At 41.5% G+C, this 26,759-nt stretch overlaps 1 protein-coding gene and 1 long non-coding RNA gene across 2 annotated transcripts in view; one reads left to right on the forward strand and one right to left on the reverse strand.

Moving 5' to 3' along the window:
- Positions 1–570: 570 nt before the first annotated feature.
- Positions 571–14,062, reverse strand: LOC117516128. Its single transcript, XR_004562307.1, has 3 exons — positions 14,052–14,062; positions 6,070–6,079; positions 571–649 (listed from the first exon to the last, which is right to left on the reverse strand). It is a non-coding gene; the product is annotated as an uncharacterized LOC117516128 (long non-coding RNA).
- Positions 11,494–26,759, forward strand: part of cdh13 (cadherin 13, H-cadherin (heart)) — a 1,165,005-nt gene continuing 1,149,739 nt past the window's right edge. The window contains 1 exon segment of the mRNA XM_034177015.1: positions 11,494–11,782. Coding sequence (XP_034032906.1) covers positions 11,738–11,782 — 45 coding nt within the window. The 5' untranslated portion in view covers positions 11,494–11,737.

The following is a 26,759-nucleotide window of genomic DNA, read 5'->3' on the forward strand; positions in this document are numbered from 1 at the left end:
ACATCATTGTGTAAAGGATCTTACTGTGTGGGCTCAGGAACACTTCAGAAACCATTGTCAGTTAACACAGTTCGTCGCTACATCTACAAGTGCAAGTTAAAACTGTACCATGCAAAGCGAAAGCCATCAACAACATCCAGAAACACCGCCACCTTCTCTGGGCTCGAGCTCATTTGAAATGGACAGACGCAAAGTGGAAAAGTGTGCTGTGGTCTGATGAGTTCACATTTCAAATTTTTTTGGAAATCATGGACGCTGTGTCCTCAGGACAAAAGAGGAAAAAGATCATCCAGATTGTTACCAGCGCAAAGTAAAAAGTGATGCAATTTTTTGTTGCTGTTCAGATAGCAGGATTAATCAATGGAATTTTGGTCTTCACACTGACAAGGACAGCATCCACTGGATTCTGTGACATAATGTCACCCCATAACATAACTAAGCGTGATACTAAGTGGCGACCATCTTGTAGAGACATTCACTTATCTCAGCAGTGACATACATGTCTCTGGGTCCTCAGCCTTTGAGATTGAGAGGTGCCAGAGAAGAGCTCACTGAAGTCATGAGGTTGCTGGACTGGGGTGTCTGGTGATGCTGATTATCTTTGCAGATGAATAAAGGTCCAAATCTTTAGAGTCCTGGTGCTGCCTGTCTTGCGGTATTAGCATGGTCCTTATTTTGCAAAGTTTTGTAAGTTAGTACTCCAGTGTAAAAATTTGTATGTATAAATTAATTTTTAGAGGTAGCTCAAAAGCATTGAAATTTTTGCTATTTTCATGCTATATACTGCTATGCTAGCTACAGCTTGCAAATCACTTGTGGAGGCCATCTTGAATTTCTAAGTGAGCGCCAGGAGGATTCATCAGAACTTTAGATATGTTATTTAGGATGGGTTGGAACACCATGAAGCTTTAGTTGCAGTAAGTTGCAGTAGACACATTAAATTCTTAAATGTGCTTAACAATTGTTTGAATTCTCCTTTTGTTGGAAAACATTTTTGTACATGTTGCTGAATTAATGCAGCTGTTTTTTCTTTTTGTTTCTTTGCTGTCTTTTTATTTATTTATTAATTTGGTACAATGTATTTTCTAGTGTTTGGACATGCCGTGGCCTCTCTTGCCCACCGTACCATTGAACTCTTTGTATGAGACTTCATCACAGAAAAAAAACAGATGGGCAAAAGAAGTGATGGAAGGAAATAGAAAGAAGTTTCCCCACTTATTTCAATCAACTCATAAAATCTGACCGAGATTCTCTTACTGTCCTTCTGCCCGTCTTCAGTTATTATTTATCTCCTACGAAGTTAAAACAGAAGCAGCATCACTGACTGAACCCTTTTACTCCATCTAGTGGCAACTGAGCTCCTTTTCAAAAACATTCTCTGCCACTAAAGTCTTTCTTGAAAACAAATCAGCTCTGTAGTTCTGGTTTAACACATTTAATTTATAATAAACCAAAACAGTGCGCTGAATGGAAGGAGGTACAGCAGTAATGAGGGAAAAGGAGAGAGAGGCTGAGTGGGGGAGAGCGAGAGCAGGTTTTGTGGCTTAAATCAGATAAATAGATCTAATTGGTTCCCCTTCTCCCCTGTGTGTTCGTGTTGTTGTTACAGACAATTAACCTAATGAATCTGAATAACTGGAAACATGTATACATGGTTATATTGTGGTACAGTTCAAGGTTTCAGGACCATGGAGGGTTTATATTGTGCATACGGATACACAGCGGCTTCTTTTTGAAAAGGAATCAGAAATATTGTGTAAATGGAACCCGTTGCTATTTGTATGTTTGTTACAGGACTGCTCAAGAAGTGATAGTATGAATTCTGTTCCAGCTGGTTGTGGGGTCAGGGATTGTTTTGGAGAACCACTCTCATTTGGGGGCGGATCCAGAATCAGCGACACCACTACATAAAGTAAGGCATCTCATTTTATTGTAGTTTACTTGCATCTGTTTTATAATTCATGCCATTTTTTGATGTAGCAGAATTCCAGCATGACGAGTTACTGCATGCAAACGGAACACAAATCAAATGCTACAATTTTTGTGGGTGTGTGACTATGCTTTAGGTGTTTCTGATGATCATTAATCTTGATTATTCTCAGCCCCTCTTTACTAACTCTGCTAGATAAGAAGAGGGGCTAGAACCAAGCATGTATATCAATTGCAAGGCAGTGAAGGAGCTGTTGGTCTCTTAAGATGAAGAGAGCTCCAACATCATCGTTGTGACCCAGGTGTTGCACAAGCATAGTGACATTACGTTACATTAATGGAGAAAATTATGTTGGCCATTGAAACCAGCAAGACGGCGCAATTTCCATGTGATTTGTAGCAAAGACAACTTGAATGCCAACAGCTTTTGCTGCGTAACAACTGCATTGCAGTTCTTTAGCACCCTCTGATGGTTGCAATCAAAAAACAGATGTGACACCAGTCTGTGTGTCCATTTTCTTTGGAGCAGGTCTTCCAGACGGGGGCCAGTCTAACAATGTAATGCAAAGGTGCTCACCTGCCCAGGCTGGCGAGTTGGCTGTGCTGTGGGAAAACAATGAAGATTTCTAATTTATGGCTGTCATTATGTTTATAAAAACAAAATTTTCCATGCAGAATCAAGTTCAAACCTGTCTCCGCTTGGAGATGTAGTAATCATACAATAAACTGTGCTGATTATAAATTGACATGCAATATAGAATTTATATTTTAAAAGAGAAAGCATGCAAAAGACCTTTGCTGGTGTTAATATGCATTTTATTTAACAGTCCATAGGCCAAGTAGGTTTTTGGTACCACTTAAGGGAATTAAACATCAGCCTCAGTGTACCATAGCCTACACGAAAATAATGGCCATCTCAGGGTGGTAGCTACAGCCAGGTAGGGGTCAGTGAAGAATTACACAGGGAACAAAACTGAAAAATGCTCCAATCATGTTGAAAAATATACCACATTATTTATCTGATCATAAAGATTCCAGAAAGGCATAACTTGGACTATCTATGACTGAATGTTATGGTGTAAAAACAGCAAAAATGGTGACAAAGGTCAATTTGAGTTTGTACAGGGGTCAAAAGTTTAAGTTTTGGTTAAAAAAAAGTGATGCGAATTGTTGTTGACGGGTTTTAAAATGGAATAGTTTGCACCATCTGTGCAAACTATCTGTGAAAACGTCCAATATCCAATGGATATTGACCTTGTTTGACCTTTATTTTGGAAATCAAACATTCAACGCAATCAAAAATATTACAGTTATTAATCTTCTTATCTCACACAGTCAATCCAGCTCATGGAAGGTGCACAGGCGAATCATTCACAGTGAGGAAAATAAGTATTTGAACACCCTGCGATTTTGCAAGTTCTCCCACTTAGAAATCATGGAGGGGTCTGAAATTTTCATCTTAGGTGCATGTCCACTGTGAGAGACATAAACTAAAAAAAAAAAAAAAAATCCGGAAATCACAATGTATGATTTTTTAAATAATTTATTTGTATGTTACTGCTGCAAATAAGTATTTGAACACCTACCAACCAGCAAGAATTCTGGCGCACACAGACCTGTTAATTTTTCTTTAAGAAGCCCTCTTATTCTGCACTCTTTACCTGTATTAATTGCACCTGTTTGAACTTGTTATCTGTATAAAAGACACCTGTTCACACACTCAATCAATCACACTCCAAGCTGTCCACCATAGCCAAGACCAAAGAGCTGTCTAAGGACACCAGGGACAAAACTGTAGACCTGCACAAGGCTGGGATGGACTACAGGACAACAGGCAAGCAGCTTGGTAGAAGACAACAGCTGTTATGATTATTTATTAGAAAGTGGAAGAAACACAAGATGACTGTCAGTCTCCCTCGGTCTGGGATTCCATGCAAGATCTCACTTTGTGGGGTAAGAATGATTCTGAGAAAGCTCAGAACTACACAGCAAGACCTGGTCAATGACCTGAAGAGAGCTGGGACCACAGTCACAAAGATTACATCAGTAACACATGATGCTGTCATGGTTTAAAATCCTGCAGGGCAGCAAGGTCCCCCTGCTCAAGCCAGCACATGTCCAGGCCCATTTGAAGTTCACCAGTGGATGGACCATCTGGATGATCCAGAAGAGGCATGGGAGAAGGTCATGTGGTCAGATGAGACCAGAATAGAGCTTTTTGGAATCAACTCCACTTACCATGTTTAGAGGATGGAACAACCCCAAGAAAACCATCCCAACCGTGAAACATGGGGGTGGAAACATCATACTCTGGGGGTGCTCTTCTGCAAAGTGGACAGGACGACTGCACCATATTGAAGGGAGGATGGATGGGGTCATGTTTTGCGAGATTTTGGCAAACAACCTCCTTCCCTCAGTAAGAGCATTGAAGATGGGTCATGGCTGGGTCTTCCAGCATGACAATGACCCCAAACACACAGCCAGGGCAACTAAGGAGGGGCTCAGTAAGAAGCATTTCAAGGTCCTGGAGTGGCCTGGCCAGTCTCCAGACCTGAACTCAATAGAAAATCTTTGGAGGGAGCTGAAACTCCAAACCTGAAATATCTAGAGAAGATCTGTATGGAGGAGTGGACCAAAATCCCTGCTGCAGTGTGTGAAAACCTGGTGAACAACTACAGGAAACTTTTGACCTCTGTAATTGCAAACAAAGGCTACTGTACCAAATATTAACATTGATTTTCACAGGTGTTCAAATACTTATTTGCAGCAGTAACATACAAATAAATTATTAAAAAATCATACATTGTGATTTCTGGATTTTTTTTTGTTTTGTTTTTTTAGATTATGTCTCTCACAGTGGACATGCACCTAAGATGAAAATTTCAGATCCCTCCATAATTTCTAAGTGGGAGAATTTGCAAAATCACAGGGTGTTCAAATACGTATTTTCCTGACTGTACCTGGGACATTATATGCAGCTTTGGGAAGCTTCTCCATCAATTTATATGACATTGCATTTGCACATCGTCTCTCTGTTTGTGGATTTGCTTCAGTTCTGTCTCACCACCAAAATAACTCCAAACAGGGAGTTTGAAACCACGAGGGTGAAGAATAGCGTGGCGCTAAGCTGTCATCCGGCTGCAACTGAAGCGCTTGCTCCTCCTCCCACTGATCCCCATCTAGAAATATCCATCAATATAACTGCCACCGTGTGACAGTTCTTATCATTGCAATTTATTATTTTTGTCACGTTTGTGTGTGGCCGGTGTGTGTTGGTTCTTCCACACATGAAGTTGCGAGCGTTGAGCCCCGTTTTCATCGGGGTTGTGTTTCCATTTTCCTTATTTGACTGCAAATAAATATAGCACAAAGATTGGAGATTTGTCTCGGGAAAACAATTCCTCAGGCGTCTCAACAATTCCTGACCTCATTTTACACACCTCATGAGAAAAGAGAGGCAGGAATTTGAGTGTTTTCTCACACTCATGCACACTGACACCCTGTGACTTTACAGCATATGACGCTGACCTTTTTCCTTTAGCCGACTCCACGTGGATACATACAGACATTTGTCACTATTATGTGTATATATATATATATATATATATATATATATGTATGTGTGTGTGTGTGTGTGTGTATGTATGTGTGTGTATGTATGTGTGTGTGAAACAGACACAATAGCGATGCAAAATGACAGACTGTTTCCTTTGCTCTTCCTCTGTCCGTGAGACTCATCTATCTGTTTCACTCACTTTGATTTGTCTGTTTGTTGGAGGCTACAGGTACGTTGCATGAAGATTAAGTGCACTCTCTGACAGTTCTGCCCTCTGAGAAAGAGCAATCGGCTACTTTAATAGACATCTGACCTTTGGAATGAGAACGGGAAGGTTTGCTACTCAATGACATGCTGATGTCTAAGCTTTGATCTTCATTCACATTTTGTGTTTTCTTTTTTTCAGACTCCAAACTTATCTTGTCCTGAGAGCAGGTTAAACTAAACGACCTGCACACAGCAACCTGTGGTCAGTTCTAATCAGTCACAGGCTTGAACTCAACCCTTTATGATATTTTACAAAATAAAAACTCAGTCAGCTTCAGATCAATGCACTGTAATGTTGCGTTCAAGGATCCCAAAACCAGTACCTGGCTTGACTTCACTACAAAAGTTCCATTTCACAGTGAACAATTTCTACCTGTTTTTGTCTCTCTGGAAGTTCTTTTGTTTCTGGTAAAATATCAGAAACTTGCAGATGGGCTGTAATTTTGCCAGGAAAACCAAAACATGCAATCTCTAAAATTCAGTAAGCAAATAGATACATGAATCCATTCCTCTTCAGTTTAATCCAATAACTCAAAAACAATAAATGGCCTCATGTGGTAGCTCACAACAACAATCAAACACAATGAACAAAAAACAGGCATATAAAGAGCACATTTATTGAGCTTTAATGCACACCAGGTCAATAATTTTGCTGATGAAATATTCCACTCACCTGTCTGCCACTTGTTTAGTAGATGCAGGGTGGATGATGGATTACGTGCAGGTGCACTTGTCACAGAGAGAGACAGATCACTTCTGTGCAGAAGAGGAATTAATCAGAGATGTAAATGTTTAGTTTTACTGTGGTTGTTCTAAAACTCAAACAATGCAATCTTACCTTCACACAACCTAGTGGAAAGGATTGTACTCGTATATGAATTAAGCCATGAAGGAAAAAGAGAGCAAGGAAGCTGGTTGAGCAAGGTGTGCACAGTCAATGGAGTCAATGACAGAGAAAGAATTTCCATGCAGAAATGTATTAAATCAGAATAAGAAATGCTTATTTTGTGATTGTTTAACAGTAATTTCATAAAAAAAAAAAAAGTCAAATTAACGCAATCACAAGTCCACACGTCACTGCTGGAAGGGTTTTGTATGAATGTAGCCAAAGCAGACATTTCTTCCTCTTGTGTATTTCTCAACATAGTGTGGTATTGAAGTTAAGTGTTGCTTGAAATGAGCTTATTCCTTTCATAAAGCCACCAAAGCCGGTGTATCTATTGATCAGCCCTATCAACAGATCCTGTTTTCGATACTTTCTGCAAATGGGATGGTTTTCTGCAATGGAGGTTGGTTTAGCACTACAAAAAGAACTTTTTTTTTTACTGCTCAACACTGATCTGTCTATGCACCTGTGACTGGGATGGGAAGACATCAAGATGTCTATCAATGGAATAGAAAAACTGTTGGGTAGAACCTTGGGCTGCTTGAGAGTGTTAACTTGTGTGATGTGAAGTTGTGCCCAGTTCCCATCCGGAGGTGGACCATGATGGTGGACACATGGAATGTCCCATTTGTAAGAATGACTGTTACTTGATGTTGAGCATGCTTTGAAAGCATTGCAGCAAGATCTCAAAAGGTAGATATACCCTTTTTTGGTAGCTTTAATGACCAGCATATAAAAATGGCATTTGCCCTGACAAAATAATTCCTTCAAGTAATATCAGACATTAATTACTTTGTTAATGCAATAATAAATTGCTCAGAGTTGTGCACTCTTTGGCAGTCTTGACTTTTTTCTCAGAGTAAGATCTGACCACAAAGACATTCCACTCACTACTTCACTTGGTGACTGATGACTTTCCCAAATGGGACACTCCTCTTGTTGTGGGGAATTTTAATGCAATCAATGGCCCTGGCGCTGGTAACAAGAAAAAACTTCATTCTTCTTGGACTTTATACTTGATGCACAACCTCTATTATTAGGTAACTGAACCATCGAACATCAACTCATCTGATCACGTGTGGCAGTGGTTGGTACTGTTGCAGCATAGCAAGGTCTTGAGTTCAAGCGGAACCTGAGTGTGTCCTCTCTGTAAGCAGTGCACCCACACCTGGTGTACTATTTTTTTTCTTTTTTATTTTTTTTGCAGATGACACTCTGTTCTTTAGCAACAGAAGGGAGAATGTACAGCTGAAGTTATATGAATGGAGTTGGGCTTCAGAACACAGATGGCTGAAGATTACAGGAAGAAGAAGAATTTAAAAGAGTGAATATGTTTCAACATGTGGGATCAGAGAGAAATCACACAGAATGCAATCTGAATGGAAGAAATTTAAGAGCATATCAGAGTAGTGTGGCTGGTGGATTAAGGCAAACATTAAAGGAGAAAGTTATCCAATGTTGGTAATGGGCAGTGACGGAAGTGCAGGTGAGGCAGAAGCTATGATGTATGGAGTTACAAAACTACGAGGTCTGTCCGTAAAGTATAGGTCCTTTTTATTTTTTTCAAAAACTATATGGATTTCATTCATATGTTTTTACGTCAGACATGCTTGAACCCTCGTGCGCATGCGTGAGTTTTTCCATGCCTGTCGGTGACGTCATTCGCCTGTGAGCACTCCTTGTGGGAGTCGTCGTCCAGCCCCTCGTCGGAATTCCTTTGTCTGAGAAGTTGCTGAGAGACTGGCACTTTGTTTGATCAAAATTTTTTCTAAACCTGTGAGACACATCGAAGTGGACACGGTTCGAAAAATTAACCTGGTTTTCGGTGAAAATTTTAACGGCTGATGAGAGATTTTGAGGTGATACTGTCGCTTTAAGGACTTCCCACGGAGCGAGACGTCGTGCAGCGGTCCCAGGCGCCGTCGTCAGCCTGTTTCAAGCTGAAAACCTCCACATTTCAGGCTCTATTGATCCAGGACGTCGTGAGAGAACAGAGAAGTTTCAGAAGAAGTCGGTTTCAGCATTTTATCCGGATATTCCACTGTTAAAGGAGATTTTTTTAATGAAAGACGTGCGGGCGGCTCGCAGCCGCCGCGACGCTCCGTCACAGGAAAAACACCTCCGTTGGAAGCCTTAAGGACAAGTTGGAACATGTCCAGCTGTTAAACAATTTCTCATATACTCACTCCACTGAAAGCCATCAAAAGCCGCCTGGATTTTACAAATGGTTATCAACACGGAGGTGTGGAGGTGTTTTTCCTGTGGCGGAGCGTCGCGGCGGCTGTGAGCCGATGCTGCAATCCGCCCGCACAGGAGGAATATCTAAGAAAGTACAAGAGAGTTTGAAGTGGTTTTGATGTGTGATGAAAAGAGACCATGAATATATCAGCAAAAGAATGAAGAGAATGAAAGTACAGATGAAGAGAAAGACGGTGAGACAGAAGCGGATGGGGGAAAGGAAAGGAAGCTGAATGGAGCGGAGGCACAGGACAGATGGAGAAAGACTATCAATGCCACACAAAAGAGAGAAAACATGAAGATCACAGGCATCACACAGGCATCACACAGATATCACGTAGACATGATTTTGCTCAAGGTGCAAGTGTGCAGCAAGACAGAAGGGAGAAACTGTCTAAGTGTACCGCGCCATACAGAAAGATGCTCTGGGGCATCTCTAATATCACCAGACACAATAATACCCCCCCCCCCCCCAATCACATTTCTTTTGTGTGTCGGCAAGCCACCTCTCAATTGAACCCCCTTGGGTCCTGGCAGACAGTCAGCCAATCCCTACTTCTTGAATGTAGCCATCTGTCTGCCAGGTGAAACCTGGACATTCCCTTGACCTTTCCAAGTTGCTGGTGCCCTCAACACTGAGAATCTGAGAAACGTATCACATGGCCAAAATGTTACAGCGTAGGTTCCCTCACAATGCAAGTGGTACTCGTTATCTGAGCCTCACAAAGTGACCATTTGTCTATATATAACTATAACTGATTAATATCACTTTGAGCAGATGGAATCAGTTAATCAGTGAAATCACCTGGTGGAGTCAGTGGCTGCAAAGAAAACCTGCACCCTATTGGCCCTTTCTGGAACAAGTTGCCCACCTCTGCGCTAAACCATCATGTTGAACAATCTTTGTTTTCAGTTCATTTGAGAGTTGTTTAGAGGCTCCCATGTTGCCACTCATTAGAAGAGATGCAAAGAGGAGAAACATTTGAAATGGCCACCTTAAATACCTGTTCTCATGATTGGATTCACCTGTGTAAGGAGGTCAAGGGTTTATGAGCTTACCAAACCAATTTTGTGTTCCGATAATTAGTGCTAAATGTATTCAAATCAATAAAATGACAAGGGTGCCCAAATTTATGCACCTGCCTAATTTTGTTTAAAGAATTATTGCACACTTTCTGTATATCCTAGAAACTTCATTTCACTTCTCAAATGTCATTGTTTGACTACTATATGATATATTTAACTGAAATTTCTGATCCAAAGAATCAATGATTTATAAAGGGAAATCATGGAAATCATCAGAGGTGCCCAAACTTTTGCATAAGACTGTATGTAGTTAGTAAGTCTCACTTGCAACAGCTCAAAAGGATTCTCGGGTCACAAGGCCAGAGCCCTGGGTTTTAGCCTTCTGGTTAGAGAGTCCAACTCCTATGCTGAGGATCATGAGTTCATGTCCCGAGGGGAGCAAATGGGGGGAGTCATAACACAATGCAGAGTGCAGCCGCTACACCTATTCAGAGACTGCATCCTTCTAAGGCTGCGTCCTACGAAGACCTGGCCTTCCGAGACAGCGGAGGCTGGAACGAACCATTCTGAAAATGGACGGTCTAACCCCTGTCACCTGGCAACCTTGACAGCTGCATGCGACAAGCTAGTGGGTGTAACCTGTAGTATAGTAATCGTTTTTCAATGGTTATTTATACTTATATACCTTAGTATATAAGACTGGTTGAGCCACAAAGGATACACCTGTTGTAACTCTTGTTTTTGGGGAAGAAGGCTGTACATGTTGGCCACATTCCAAGAAGCCTTCAAAATTGGACAGCACTATGAGGCATGTTTAAAAGATGCCAGCAGGTGGTACTGTGAAGATGTTAAGTAAACCTCACTCCCCACAGCCAAAAGATGCTCCAGAGACACATACTAGAGCCCATGGGCTTCCTCCCATCCCAGGAACTGTGAGTTCCAGGCCAGTGTGGGACATGCAGCTAACAAATGCAGACACAGTGTATATATCACTAGTTAGCATCCAAGTCAGACAGGAAGCAATTTGGACTGTTGTTTGTCTACAACAGTATCACCATTACTGACTTCATAATTCCATATGTTCTTCCCAGGCATCTCTCCCTCTCATAGGCTTGGATCAAAGAAAAGAACATCGCTGTCCAGGAAGCTAAGTCCAGGAAGTCGTCAATTGCAAGCGCAGACACTGCGATTCCTCGCTCAGCTTCTCAAGTGCTGCAATCAGGGCATCCATTGATTCCACAAAGATCACAGCGTCATCCTCAAGGTCAGCAGCCTAAACATCCCTTCATCCACTAAGGCACCCGTGCTGCTGCTGTTTTCCACAGTCCAAAAACAAGGTGTGCATTCATTGAAAAATAACATGGAAAATGCACTGAATATGTACAACATAAATCACCTTTAAGTGACGGATCTGGCAACAAGAAGTCCGGATCGAACTCCTCAAACCTAAACTGTGTGTTTGTAGGACCACACAGGAAAATTAAGGACTTGGTTTGATTGAGATGAAACCCCCACATCACCTCCTCCTCCTCCTCCTCCCCCCGTGTCCTCCTCATAAATCTATTGGTCGCGGTCTCGGCTTCACTCTCCGATGCTTCGCCGCTGAACAGACTGCAGTTGTGTTTCGGGGGGAAGTTGGTACCTCACGGCGAAGGCTCCCCTCTCTGCCTGTGTCTCTCTGCCTCTCTGTCTCTGTCCCCGTCTGTCTCTCCCTGTCCGTCTCTCTCTCTTTCCGGCGCGTGCACAGTGGAATTATGAGCAGAGCTGACCCAGCCTGAATCACCTTGTCTTAAATCTTCTGCCGTTTCACCACACCGCGATTAAGTGAACCCACCATGGAGCCCGGAGTCCGCGTCCTCTTGGCTTTTCTCCTTCACCAGGTAAGACAGGAGGGATGTGCGCGCGCGTGCGACTGGAATGGAATTTTGTTTTTGACCGGAGCGACACACAATCTCTAAGTGATGCTCGGGATGTGTTGTGCGTGTGTGTTTTTGATTTTATTTTATTTTATTTATTGAGGGGGGGGGGGGGTAGTTAAACAGTTTGTCCGGCGCAGACAGCGCGTGCGGCTTCACCCACGGACGCAGCGCGCGCCACAGCGGAGCAAGTTTGTCCGCCTAAGTGGTTTCGGCACGAGGCACCGGTTGGTCACTTTCGGAATGATGAGAGAGAGAGAGACGTGTGTGTGTGTGTGCGCGCGCGCGCGCGTTACGTCCGCGAGCAAATCTCCGCTCTTCTCTTCACGCGCATCTATATTCCGCTCAGGCTCGAGCGCTGTAGTGTGTGCGCGAGGGAAACGCACACGCGCCAAAAAGAACAAGAAACCCACGTTGAACAATCAAATGTGTGACCCGTCACATTCTGTGCCCTGATTAGGACTTTTTGCTCAGTCACGTGCCATTTATTTATTTATTCCCAAACTAAAATCAATAATAATGAGCACTAATGTTTCATGACTGGACCGCCCCCCGCCACCACGATCCAAATATTTAAATTCTGTACACTTTTTTTTTTTATGGTTATATTGTAGAATTCTGATTTGGTCTGCCGGACACTTTGCACCACTGAAGAGTAAATTTTGTAGCTAAATCAAGTTGCGCAACAGGATAGAGTTAACACTGTTTTATTTCATTCAGTTTGAGTGGAACCAAGTGTACTCTGGCACAGTTTGTTTTACTCTGCAAAATTTGCTGTTACCCTGAGCAACTTAAAAAAACGATACATATATATAATATTTTCATTCATTCATTTTCTATACCTGCTCACTCCAGTCAAGTGTTACAGAGGGGTAGTATTGTTGTTATTACTGTTATTATTCAATTTATTTATGTAACACTAAATCACAATATAAGTCACCCCTAAGGTGCTTCACAAAGTAAAGGTCTAACAGTTGCCCCTGAGCAAGCACGTAGGCAAACGTGATAAGGATAAACGCCCCGATTATTATAATTATTATTTGCTTTGCAACCAAACTAAGAATGATGATGACCAACACGTCCACGGAGAACACTCTCCATTGTGTAATTTTGCAAGCTGAAAATGAGCAGATATTCTTTCTCTGATAAAAGTCTGACACCAAAGTCTGGGAAATGGCTAATGTAATGACCAAATAAGTGAGCTGGTAATTTTGGGGAAAAATGGATAGCTCTTAAAATAAATAAATTTGTTGTTTTTTGGAAAAATAAAAGTTGGAGCCATATGTTTTATTAAGAGCTCCAGGGCACTCAGAGCTCACACGTCTGCTAAGTATTCACATCAACCAATGTTTGAAATAAAAGGATGAGTTGTCTCTGTTAAAGATGTCTGTTAGGCTCCTTCTTTATTTACACAGTGTTACAAACGAAACATTTAAGTTCTTGTTATTTCACTGGTGTTTGAACATTGGGGTGCATGCGTTTCCCAGTGAGAAGTGGAGTTAAGTTTGCAGGGTATTGATGAATAACTAAAAGAATGTGGAAGGATCAGTGTGTTCTGTTAACAAGTATGTCCAGGTCCTCTCTGTCGAAGAATTGCTGATCTGGCTCTCCAGTGGTTTTGAAAGATTTAACTCGCTGTTCATCCACTGATGTCCAGAGTCATTGCAGCATTTTGTGGAAGTAGGAGATGAACTGAAGCAACAGCATGAAGTCCAGGTGAACAATGAACTAAATTAACAGCGCAGAGAAACAGAAAGTTCCATTGAATACACTGTAAAACTCAGTTAGTTGAACTCAAACCATTTGAAGAAAGTGATTGCCTTAAACCATTTGAGTGTGCCAACGTAAATAAAATAATTTTCAAAAATTTAATTGTTAAATTTTTAGTAACTTAACAACTTTTAGTTAATTAAACTTATGTAAATCTAGTTTGTTTTTCAATAAAAACATAACAAATTTCTGCCTACAATTTTAGTTATATTTTGGATAAAATTTTTTGATGCATTCTTTGGTTTACTTGTTGACAATAATCTGCTTTCTAAAAAAAAATTAAATAAAAATAAATCTAAAAGAACTACAACAGAATGAAAAATGCTAAATGGTAGCCCATGAACAGAACTTGCAGCTTTTCATAATGGTATAAATGTATCAGCTGCACTCTGCTTTGTGTTGTTATGAGCCCATTCACTCCCCTCGGGACGCAAACTCACAATCTCTGGCATGGAAGTCGGACTCTGTAACCAGAAGGTTAAAACCCAGGGCTCCGTCCTTGTGACCAGAGGCTCCTTTTGAGCTGTTAGGAGTGAGGTTTACTAACTACAGCCCCTGTCACAGTGGCGTATTCGTAGAGCTGCTCATTACAGCGTATCGTCTACGCTGTAATGAGCAGCTCTCTGCCCATTTCACGAGGAGTTTTTTTTCTCAATACGCAGCACTATGTTGAGGGCTACGCGCATAGGACGGAAGAAATTAAACATGTTTCATTTTCTTCGGTGTACAGCACAGCATGGAGCCTTCACGCGAGTACACGCAGCGCCGTGCTACTGTCCGCTGCCCACGCTTCAACACGGTACTATGCGCCACTTCACATCTCCCTGTTGTTCTTCTGGAGCTATAAATACTGCAAGATCGTTGCTTCACTTTATCATACTGGACTCAGTATATGAGCATTGTTTCACTGTGTCGCATCGTTTCATAAAAGCGCTTTCTTGCGCGCGGTCTACTCCTCAAAATAAAAGCGGTCTCTCTCTCTCTCTCTCTGTGACACGCTTCTCCTTAAAATAAAAGCGGTCTCTCTGTTTTAAGGAGAAGTGCGCTTGGTCTTTCTCAAAGCGCTCCCAGTTTAATGAGTTACAGCGTTTCGTTCAGGGCAGCCTTTACCACAGCCAGACTCAGCACCATCTGGACACAAAGAAAGTGATCCACCAAGACAAAAATAAATAATAATAATAATGTTAAATGACTCTGTTTTTGAGCCGCACCACACCATGCAGTAGAGAACAGAGAGCACTTCCACAGAGGCAGAAAATAGCACTGAAACTGGTGCAGCATGGCACACGCGGCTGTGTGCACACATTAAAACGCGAACACGCAGCTGCAAGTATGAACGAACACTGTTAAAGGCTGAGTACGCATGTTGGAAAAGGTGTTTAAAAAATTATACTAGTAGGTAGCTCATGGCATTTAGGACAACGTATCTTCTGGTTCTGCTTGCTCTCTGACTAAGGTCACTGTTGAGCCTCGATAGCTGGATCAGGAACTTCTGTTCCCAATACATTTGACACAGACGATCCCCAAAATACATCTGCTACTGCATTCATATGCTGACTGAATGTTGCAGATGGTAAAGTAAGTGGATGACTGATAATTCCATCATTGCTAGCTGTGAGAGTGGCAGCCACACACCGCAACAAGTGCATGTGATGTGTCGCAATACAGAGGTTAAAGATTTCCAACTTTCTTGCTTACAGGCACCAATAGGGACATTCTGGATTGTGGACTATACTCATATATTGCTGCTGTGTGCCAGATTTCTCGTAAGATCACTGGTTTGAAAATACCTATTCAGGCAGGGAGTTGGCTTAATTAAATTTTCACATGCAGAGAATAACTGGCTGTATCTCAGTTTGCAGTAAGAAATCAGTCATTTTCTACCTCCTTCATTATAGAAATGGGAATCCCAGAAGAGCTTAGTTCACTGGTTTCACAGTAGCAGTGCTCCATTAGCAGCTACTTGTAAGAGGCACTTCAGGGGTTATCTACTTTCGTGAGGGTTGCAAAGGCGGCGTAGAGAGTAGACATAGCATAACATTCAGCCATTTCACAAATGAAAACCATTGTAGAATTTCAAATTGGAATAAGAACTGTCACTATAAGCTGTAATCACAATTGTGAGTTGTTTGCGTTCGCAGTAAACACTTGGCAAAGGTGTACATCAACCACCTCTGGCGTCACATGGTAGGAGATCCAGCTTTGGTGATGTTCTGGACATAACAGTTTGGAACTTCACAGAAATGGCTTTCATGGTGGAGGTTCCTGACCTGTTATTTGACATGTTCTTCTAATTATGATATTTTGGGTCTAACGAACATGCTCATCAGACCACAAAGAAGCAACAGATATATTAAATTGGGGTTGTTCTCCTCTCAGTTGGGGGTATTTTCCATAATATTGATGATGACATTTGCCATACATGCACAGGTTGGTTGTCCAGATCTGTGACTACGGCCAGAACCTTCACCACGTTACACCAGGTTTCATAATTTCCCATAATGCTCTGCATGTTTTGGCCCATTTGTACTGATCAACAGGTTCAGGTGCAACATACTGTGAAACTGGTCAATTGCGAACCATTATTTCCTCTACCACCCAACAGAGGGCAGTCATGTTTCTGTTTTCCACATCACATAGTTTGTGACATCACAGGGTGAGAGTGTTAAAAAAGAAGCAGGATCAAAGGAAAATGTCTCATAATTTTGAAGCAATTGAAGAAAGAGATAAAAGGAAAGCAGTCTGAGGCAGATTCATTCCACTGCAGTTTCACTGAACTGAAATTTGCACATTTTTGTGATCTTGGATCATGAAATACAGGAAAATACTCGGTGTTGAGCAAACTTTCATATGTTTGGGTGTATCTAAACCTCCTGATATATATATTAAAAAAACCAGCGTGTGGCCATGCAACAGTTAAAATAAGGACCAAGGTTTGGTATCATTTCGTAACCAGCACACAGGATTTGGCTTGTGACAGAATTTGATGTAACACCTGTGTGTTAATTTCAGTCTGCTGCTCTCCTTAGATGCTGGGTCTGTGGGGATATTTAATAAATCCTTAATTCGCACTCTGATAAATCCCGCCACCCCTTTGATCTGAGTTTAATATGTGCAGAGAGGTTGTGCTGAACATCTGCTTCTGACTGGAGGACAGCGGCAAAATGAAATCAGTTCTATTTCCCTAAGATACCTCCATAACATTTATTTTTTTCCCTGTAAAACGTTGGACACAAGAAGTGTTGATCTAATGTGCTCAAGTGTCCTTGATCAAACATCTGCCTTGACCTCTGCCCGAAAAAAAATATTTCTGTTTGGAGGACGGTGAAGTGCAAATGAACATTAAAGTGGAGGAGTCGTCACCTGCACACATTATGACGACGGCGTGTGTTCTGTGGGACACAGTAGAGGGATTTATGCAGAAGCTAATTTTAAATAACTTATCTGAGACTGTTTCTAAACACAGCAACAGTGAGCGAACCCTGAAGCGTGCCAGGCAAACGGCTCATTTGGGAAACTGCTGTTGTGCTACATCTCCTTTCTCTCTCTCTCTCTCTGGTGATCTATCTGTCCTCAGGATGCATTAAGAGGCAGCAGACACCCCAAATAATTTGATGTTTTCCTTTTTGACCCATTCTCTGGTGTGTATTCGTCATTTTTAGTTAAAGATGCCATCAACTCATTTTCACATTGCTGTTGGAGTCCACTGATCTGAGGAGGTCGTAATTCAGGCTAATGGTGTTTACAGAGAAGTTATTTTGCTTTCTGTTTTATTGATTACACCCCCCACCACACACACACACACACACACACACACACACACACACACACTGCTCACGATCCACACAGATACACAGATTTATTTTGCACTCATTCACAGCTCACTGTCAGAGTAATAGAGTAATGTCCATTTCAGACCATCATGGTGAAGTGATTCACACCAGCACTGGCAGCTGATCTGAGCAAAACAGAAGCATCTTGAAAAGTGCATGTTGGGGCCCACGCCACCCCCATACATGATCCAGATTTATGACATATCTTTGACCTCGCTAATGGGGTTATTCCACAGAGCGCTTGTCCTTCCCGTCTCATCCCTGATAGCAAATTGGGGCGTGTTTTGAAGCATCACAGTAACTTCTTGATCCATCTTTGACAGCCTTGATCAAACTTGGTACATGTAGTAGTTACGGTCATCATTGGCACCGGTTTTGAAATTGGTGGCAAATTTTCGAATTGTTCAAAAATTTCATTCTGATTTGCAAAATTGTTGCTAGTACATGGTAATGTCCAGGTGTTTGTAGTCTTAACAGCTTCAGTCATGTTCAAACGCCTTTAAATGTGGTGTTCCTAGTGACAGCCTGAAACCTATTTGATCGTGTTCCATTGGGGTAAGAATTTGAAGCCAAAGCAACATTTGTTGCAGTTCTGGAGGAGGGTGGAGCTCTTTAATTTAGTTAAATAAATGCCTCGTACACCTGTTGCTACAACTATTTGCACACACCAGTGGCTGAAAGACAGTGTGCGCTGTGAGAGCCCATTGAACCATCTTGCGGCAGGTGTCCGCCAAATTCCAGGTGACACACACGAACATCTAACACCGTTCGCATGGCACTTAGAAAATGTGTGGCCATTCGCACTATTACTGCACGACAGTAATAGTAATAGTGCACAACAACAGTCAGCAGATGATCACTGTCGAGCTGGATGTGAAATTTGTCTGAGTGCCCCATGAGTGTGGCTTTGCAAACAGACACAGTGACACGTTGGTGTGTGCACTGAACTGACAGGGGGTGTGTTCGTCCACAGGAGCGGCTGTGGAGATCTGTGGTTCAGGACATCATGGCTGGGGAACATGTACCGTGTTTGGATAGACATGAACTAACAACTGTCCACTGTGACACGCGTGTCTCTGTTTACTGTCCTCACGTGGATATACATAACAACATTTATCGCTGTTTCAATGGGCTGCAACGAGTGTGTGCATTGTACGGACAATGACAGGTGACCCCAGGTGAAATGGACTGTCAGATCATAACACGCAGCAGGCGATCTGAATGTCACATCACCCACGTGAGCTCTGTTCCACATGACGCGGCATCTGTCCTGCGGTGCGTGTCGGGCAGGACACGCATGCAGGGCTGGCTGAACATGCCGTCAGCAGATGTGCAGCCTGAATGAGCACCCTGCTTCTCATTCATGTCATTTCATAACTGTACTTCGGTGACCATGGGTCATCTACACAGGAACAGATGGTTCATACTTGTATTGTCCGCTTGATAAGAGGGATTCAATAAAATGTGGTGTTTTTATATGGTGTGTGGTTTTATTTTTTTCTTAAATACATCCATGTACTTCTTGATATCAGGCATTTTCCCTCACATTTTATAGGACAGCAATGGTAGCTCAGCGGTAAAGTTTCTGGCTAGCAGTCAGAGCTTTCGGAAAGTGCAGGTTCACATCCCGTGGGTGGCATGTAATTTTTTATTTTCATAGCAGCTGCACGATGTGGTTGCACATTCTGCAGCTGCTCGCACTGTGTTCCCATGTACACGAAACTGTCGCAGTATGTATTTGTTATTAGTTTTTTTTTTTTTCACAGCAGCTGCGCAATGTGTAACCACGTGGCGCAGCTGCTCACACTGTGTTCCCGTGTGCACAAAACCGTTGCAGCGGCATCGTGCACGCCTGCCCATCGGCTCGATGTTTTCGTTGTTTGCTCATACGAGCTGTTCCGCCATGATTCACCCTGATTTGTACTTAGTCATCCTATGTGTAAAGGGGCCCTAAGGGATTGAGCCCGTACTGGAATACAGATGTTGGTGTGGATTCAGACTCAGTTTCATTTTTTATCTTGTAAAACAGGTGATTTTTAGAATGCTGAGTCAAACTTCCAACACAGCTGAACCAATTGTGGCAAGATATTCAGGCAAAAGAGACACACTGACTTTAAGCAGTCATTGTGACCTCTGCAGAAGAAGCACACTCCTTACAGTATATTTTACAATATGCACAACTTGCTGGTTTATTAACATTCTTATTCAGAATTTGATGACTAAAATCCAGAAGAGGGTCCACATTAAATACCTGCTTGCATCATATTCATGCAAATTTGACTGATAATGGTCGTCATGGTGGTTATCTTGGTGGAATACCACAGCAGCAGGTTACACTCCATGTTAATGTGTCACACGTGCAGTGGCAGTTGGTGTGATGGCGTCCAATCTGTTTTGGCTGCTGGTCTGTTTGTATTTTTAATTGTCATTGCAGCTCGTTCCACAAAACAGAATAATACTTTTACATTGTGATTTGATTGATGTTGGGTGTGTTTTTCAGTTTTTAGGATGATTTGATTATGCTTTGCTTGATTGCTTGTTTTGGATTGTTTTTATTTTGGTGTTTTTCCATTTCATAAGGATGCATTGTTTTTTCTATTTTGATTTTAAAGGGTCCATGATGGAAATAAGTTGATCAGACACTGCGATAATTGCTTTTTAGTGCTCCTTTCATGCCTGCACTGTGATATTATGAATGAAATAAAAGGAATCACTTTTTTGAGGTAGTGAAACTGATTCATCAACACACACTTGCCATCAAACCACAGGAACACCTCAACAACACCGCTGTATTCACCTTCTGCACCCATGACATCATTTCTGCCCTGTAATTGCTGCCACTGCATAAACCAGAGGATGTCACAACGAATCAGAGTGTGGTAAACTGTCATTGATTGATGCATTCATTCAAAAATGATACAATATCGATACCACAGCCTGCATATTTATATATTTATAGATTGATTTGTTGATGTATAGTTCAGTGAACCTCTTCGTTCACTCTGACAAGTGTCCCGCATGAAATGCCATTTCAAGAGCGTCTTCTCCTCTGTCAGAGGGGCGACACACCCAGTACTATGTTAGCCACCTGTAGGAGGTTGGCAGGGCTTTCCGCCTTTGGGCATGGAGCCGTCACCCTCTGGTGGGGGCCTGCTCTCGTTGTAAATCATGGAGCTGGTGGATTTGCTACATGATTGGAGTTTAGCGTCACATTTCATGCAACCGACAAAGTTGCTTTCGAGTTTGAAGCATCCCCACAGAGAGCTTCAGCTACGAACAACAGCTACTGACAGATATCTGTGATTTAAGAAAAAAAGGCCAGCTAAACTGTTTCACCAGAGAATACAACAACAGCAGTAAGGTACATAAACATGCAGTGCTGCTACCTACAATACTGAATTGCAAGAGTTTATGCTTAAAACCACACTGGAAAGTAATAATAATAATAATCACATGCTGTTACATTGTACAGTCTAATTCTTACAGAAATGAACAAAGAAAATGCAGAAAAAGATAGGAATGAATAACAATAATATTCATAATGTGCCAAAAATACATTACCTGTTTATAGCCAATACATCGCACATATTGGAATACATATCAACATATTATGTTGATATATGGTTCCTGTTTCCTCCAATCATGATGCCTGGAATTCATGCCAAAGAGTTCAATTTTTGTCTCATCAGAACAGAGAATTTTGTTTCTCATGGTCTGAGAGTCCTTCAGGTGCCTTTTGGCAAACACCAGGTGGGCTACCATGTGCCTTATACTAAGGAGTGGCTTTTGTCTGCCCACTCTACCACACAGGCCTGATTGGTGGATTGCTGCGGAGATGGTTGTCCTTCTGGAAGGTTCTCTTTTCTCCATAGAGGAATGTTGGAGCTCTGCCAGAATGACCATGGGGTTCTTGGTCACATCCCTAACTAAGGCCCTTCTCCCTGATCACTAAATGGACTGCATTTATATAGCGCTTTTCCATCTGCATCCTCACATTTACCCCAATGTGATGGTGCTGCCATACAAGATACTCACTATACACTTGGACCAACTGATTTTCTGGTCAGACTGGGATTTGAACCAAGGACCCTCTGATCTCAAGCAGAACGCTTTAACCACTAGACCATTGCTCAGTTTAGATGGGCGGCCAGCTGCAGGAAGTGTCCTGGTGGATCCCAACTTCTTCCATTTATGGATGATGGAGGCCACTGTGCTCATTGGGACCACCAAAGCAGCAGAAATGTTTCTGTATCATTCCCCAGATTTGTACCTCGAGACAATTCTGTCTCTGAGGTCTACAGACAATTCCTCTGACTTCATCTTTGGTTTGTGCTCTGACATGCACTGTCAACTGTGGGACCTTATATGGAGACAAGGGTGTGTCTTTCCAAATCATGTTCAATCAACTGGATTTACCCAAGGTGGACTCCAGTTAAGCTGTAGAAACATCTCAAGGATGATCAGTGGAAACAGGATGCACCTGAGCTCAATTTTGAGCTCCATGGCAAAGGCTGTGAATACTTATGTACTTGTGATTTCGTAGGTTTTTTTTTAATAAACTTGAAAAAAAAGATTTTTTCACATTGTCATTATGGAGTATTGTGTGTAGAATTTTGAGGATCAAAATGAATTTACTCCATTTTGAAATAAGGCTGTAATATAACAAGTGTGGAAAAAGCGAAGCGCTGTGAATGCTTTCTGGATGCACGGGTAGTTTAAAACACCACTCTTTCCATAGTGTTGAATAGTGAACCTGACCACACTCATTGCAGGGTTCTCTAATGTTTCAATTATGCTGTTGGATGACTCAAATAGTCTACAAATACAACAATACTTGAAATTCCTGAGTACAGCAGCACTGGTGAGTACATGTGAGGACAGTGAGTCTCATGCCATCATTATCTGCCACATTAAATTTTAGCATCCCACTTTTTTTGTTGTGCCGCCATAATTGGGCGGTATACATTGGGGAGCAAAAAGCTTTGAAAATTGTGATCTTCACAGATAAGCGCGTACCAAATTCAGTATATTAGCTTGTGCGCCTCCTGGCATCCATCTGTCTGCGGGAGATGATGGTGTAGCATCCAGTTTGTTTTTTGCTTTTTTTTTTTTTTTTTTTTTTAATATTTCAATTTCAATTTATTTAATTTATATAGCACCAAATCACAGCAAAGCTGCATCAAGACACTTCACACAAGTAAGGTCAAACCTTACCAACCCCTAAAGCAAGCACATAGGCGATAGTGGTAAGGGAAAATTCCCTCTGATGGTTTGAGGAAGAAACTTCAAGCAGACCAGAGTCAAGGGGTGACCCACTGCTTGGGCCATGCTACAGACAGTTGACAGTACAAATATACAGGAAATTTTTGTCTTTTGTTTCTGTCTGCAGCTGCGCGAATGACTTATCAGTCCAATGCACGAGTGACAATCCCTGTTGAATTTGTTGCACGTGTCATGTGATGCCTGCTGAGGCTGCCACTGTCGCTCCTTCCTCTGAGCTCAATGCTCAGCAAGGCCTTGGTTCCTCTCCTGCTCAGCCCTCTGTGCACCTGTTCTGGCAGTAAGGTGCCAGGCTGCACGGTCCTCTGCACACTGCTCCCACGTGTTCACATTGATGCTGCACATTTTCATATCCTTTTTGCAGACATCCTTGAAGCAGAGACGTGGTTGACCAGCCAAATGAGTGCCCTCTGGTGTGTTCCAAGACCACTATGACCCCCTGCAAATTTTCCTTGGATTTCATCATTTTCATTTCACAGCCCTACACCAAGTCCTGCCATCCGATGCACAGTATTCATTTAAGGCACCTCAGATGGTAGCTGTTGAGCTTTTTCTCATGTCTGGCGTAGGTGGTCCATGCCACGCTACTGTAGAGGAGTGTGCTGAGCACGCAGGTCTGGTAGATGCGCAGTTTTGTCTTCTCGGTGAGGCTGGAGCTGTTCCAGACTCTTGCCATAACTGCTGCTGCCTTCACAATCCTGCTTGCCGTCGGCCCTGGTGTGAATGTACACTGTATCGCTGCAATCCTTCAAGGTGTACTGCAGGAGCATGGAGAAGATGATTCCGAAAAGCGTCGGACACTGCCCTGTTTCACCCCGCTGCTAATTGGGAAGGCCTCTGATGTTGCACCATTGAACAAACTGTACTGTGCATGTTGTCATGGTACGAAGAGACCACTGTGAGGAGTTTTGCCCTTACCAAAAAGTAGTACATACAATTATGTTTCAAGTATACTTACAGTTTTTATATACTTATCAGTACTATTTTTTGGTAATGGTGGGTAGCTTGTGCATACATCATACAATACTCTCTGTGAAGGTCCTTATCATCAGACAGGAGATCAGTTATGTAATGTTCTAAATATTTAACCTCATCACATATTTTAAGAGCAGTATCAGATACAGAGAACACAGGAAAAGGCAGTTTACTGTCCTCCTTCCTTCTAGCAATCATAACACTGGTCAATGTGATTTTTCTTGCATGGAGTTTTTCAATGGATTTTGGGTAATTTGAAGGTGTTGAATTCAAATCTGGTATTAGCTTTTGCCAATCACATCACGTTTTTGAGATATGAAAACATATTTCTCACATCAAGCATTGATGCAAATGCTGCAGTCTGGCGCACCTCTTCGGCGTCATCAGTGGTATTATGGTTCTTGTTCACATTTTGCAAACCTGGTTTAAAAACTATGTTTTTGAAGCTGCTTTTGTGTATGATTAGTGGTGTCAAACTCATAAGTGAGCAACGTTTGCGTAATTCATCATTACAGAACATGCTGATTGGAAACAAATGCAATGTAATAGAGGAAATCTGAGCTCAGATTTGGATTCAGCACCCCAGAATGATACTAAATCAGTTATCAAAGTCCATGCAAGAATTTTCTTTTTGTGACCAGTGTAATTAGTCCTCTTTGCATTTTATTTAATGTTAGTAATTGTTGAAGCCCAGCAATATGTCGACAAAAATAAATAAATAAATAAATAAAATAAAATCACCAAATCATCTGCATACATCAGGTGATTGATGATGGTGTTACCAACTTTACAGCCTGTCCTACACTCTAATAGGAACAGATGAAGAGCTGCAATAAATCATTGATTAATCATTTCATCAGTTATTAAATGAATTGACATTTTGATAAATTGCTTTGAGTAATTTCTTAAAAATATTCTCCAGTTTCATATTCTTAAATGTGTTTGTGTTTCTTTATTCCTCTCTGACACTAATCTGAATATATTTGGGTTGGGAACTAAACAAGATATTTGAGGACTTCAGTTTGGACTTTGGGAAACACTCGTGAATATTTACCTCAGTTTTCTGGCATTTTTGTCAATAATGAAAATAATGTTAGTTGTAGCACTATTCTCTATTGTTGAATTGATGCAGTTTGTTTTCTGAATTTGCTAGGGTTGTCTTAATTTGGAAGTTGTTGTGGCCTCTCTCAGCCACCGTATCATCTGCATGAAAAGTGTGTTCTCTGAATTACAGGAATGTACTACCTCTCCACATTTTAGTCTAACCTGTGTGGGATCCAATGATGTGCTATTTATTTATAGACGCTCAGGTAGAGAGTCAAGTTTCTGTCCACGATTAGCTGCCCTGCATATCTACCTACCTGCCTACTACCCACTCCTACACACCACATAGGTACCATATAGCCCCCTATCCCACCATACCAATAAACTTGACTTTTCCAAATGAAACATGAAGCAGTCTCTCTCGATTGAGAAGTGATTCAGAATAAGAATGGCACGGCTGTCAGCTGTGGGTTTCTCTGTCCATATTTGTCTTTCTTTCCTCCCCTTGTTCCCCCGTATGTAGAAAAGAAGGGGAGGTTGTGCATCCTGTAAAATCAACACAATGTTATGCTATGGAAAAAAAAGGAACTTTTTGACTTCTTGACAACCCTGACATGGTTAAAACAAGACTACAACCTAGTTCCTGGACACCCTCCCAGACCCTCTAAGGTTTTCCAAGGTAACCCTGAAATTCTGGAATGCATAAACATGAAAGTGAAAATGAGGCTTAAGTCATCTTTTTTTCTAACCCTAACCTCAAGTCTCTGCATAGTCTCCTACCTTGGCTCTGCACATCGTCATGTCATGTTCATCAGTGTATTGTTGAAATATTGGCAACATACTGCAGGGATTTTTTTAGGGATGGATAATAACACCAAAAAGACCCTCAGAGATTTTCCTGTGAAGGGACATTACCAGAGATTTTAAAAGCAAACACAAAGGAATTGTTCTGTAACATGCACTTGTTGTAGAGTCTGGACAGAATCTGGTCCAAGAGATAGAAAAAGGTGAATGACTTGGTATGATTCTGCTTTATGTGTATCTATATCAAAATATTCAAATATAATAGTCCTGAGAGGCACACTCCTTTCACGGGTATTTGGCACCACCCTACTATTGTGGATAAAAATGACATATAAGTGCAAATATGACATGCAAAATTCTAGACCCTTGATACAAGACAACCTCATTTGTTAGATGTATTTCCCACGGGGGGCTTATTCAGACCATTATGGCATTTTTTTTGCATACTGTTGATTTATTGTTTTATTTTCATTTTAACTATATATTGTTTTACTTGTGATACATTTATAATTGGTTTCAGTTGTTTTTAGTCTTTTATTAAATTGATGGTTTTATTGTAGCACACTGATTTTTGCCTGAAAGTACCATCATCATCTTCATCATCCTTTGTAAATCACTTCAGAGGTGTTATCTGGTTTCAGAAACTGCATTTATAGATTTAGAAGTCTTCATTTGTCACTAACTTTTTATAAGACATATCTGAAACTTAATAGATTTATACTGACGTCACACTGCCTTTCTTTTCTCCAAATGGCAGTCACAGTGTCCTTCCCAGCATCCTCATGCAGCTCAGTGAAAGCCCCATTGTGATCTGTGACATTACTACCACATGTAGGTTATGGCGTCTGATCTCTTGAATTTCTCCCCTTCAGGGGTCAAAATTTGAAATTGTTTCAAGAAAGTGCGGCATTTGATCACTTTGGCGATATTGTATTATGAGTTGCTTGTTTAAATGCTAAGGAATAAAATTATAGTGGCGTCAAAGAAAATTATTTTTATGACTTAATTCTCAAAAAACTCAAAGGCCGTACAGCTTTAAATGTCTTTGTAACATCTGGAATTGCAGCCCCATTCACTCTTATTCATTTCTTCCTGGAAATTGATTTTTCCACACAAACAATCACCAAACATGAATTGAACGTGTAGATGCAACAATGTTTTTTGTTTTTATTTTAAGGAATACGGTTGTTAACCATACCCCCTCATACTGTTCTTCTTTACTCCTCTCTTTCTCT

The sequence above is a fragment of the Thalassophryne amazonica genome, chromosome 8, assembly GCF_902500255.1.
Source record: "Thalassophryne amazonica chromosome 8, fThaAma1.1, whole genome shotgun sequence".
NCBI classification, from domain to species: Eukaryota; Metazoa; Chordata; class Actinopteri; order Batrachoidiformes; family Batrachoididae; genus Thalassophryne; species Thalassophryne amazonica.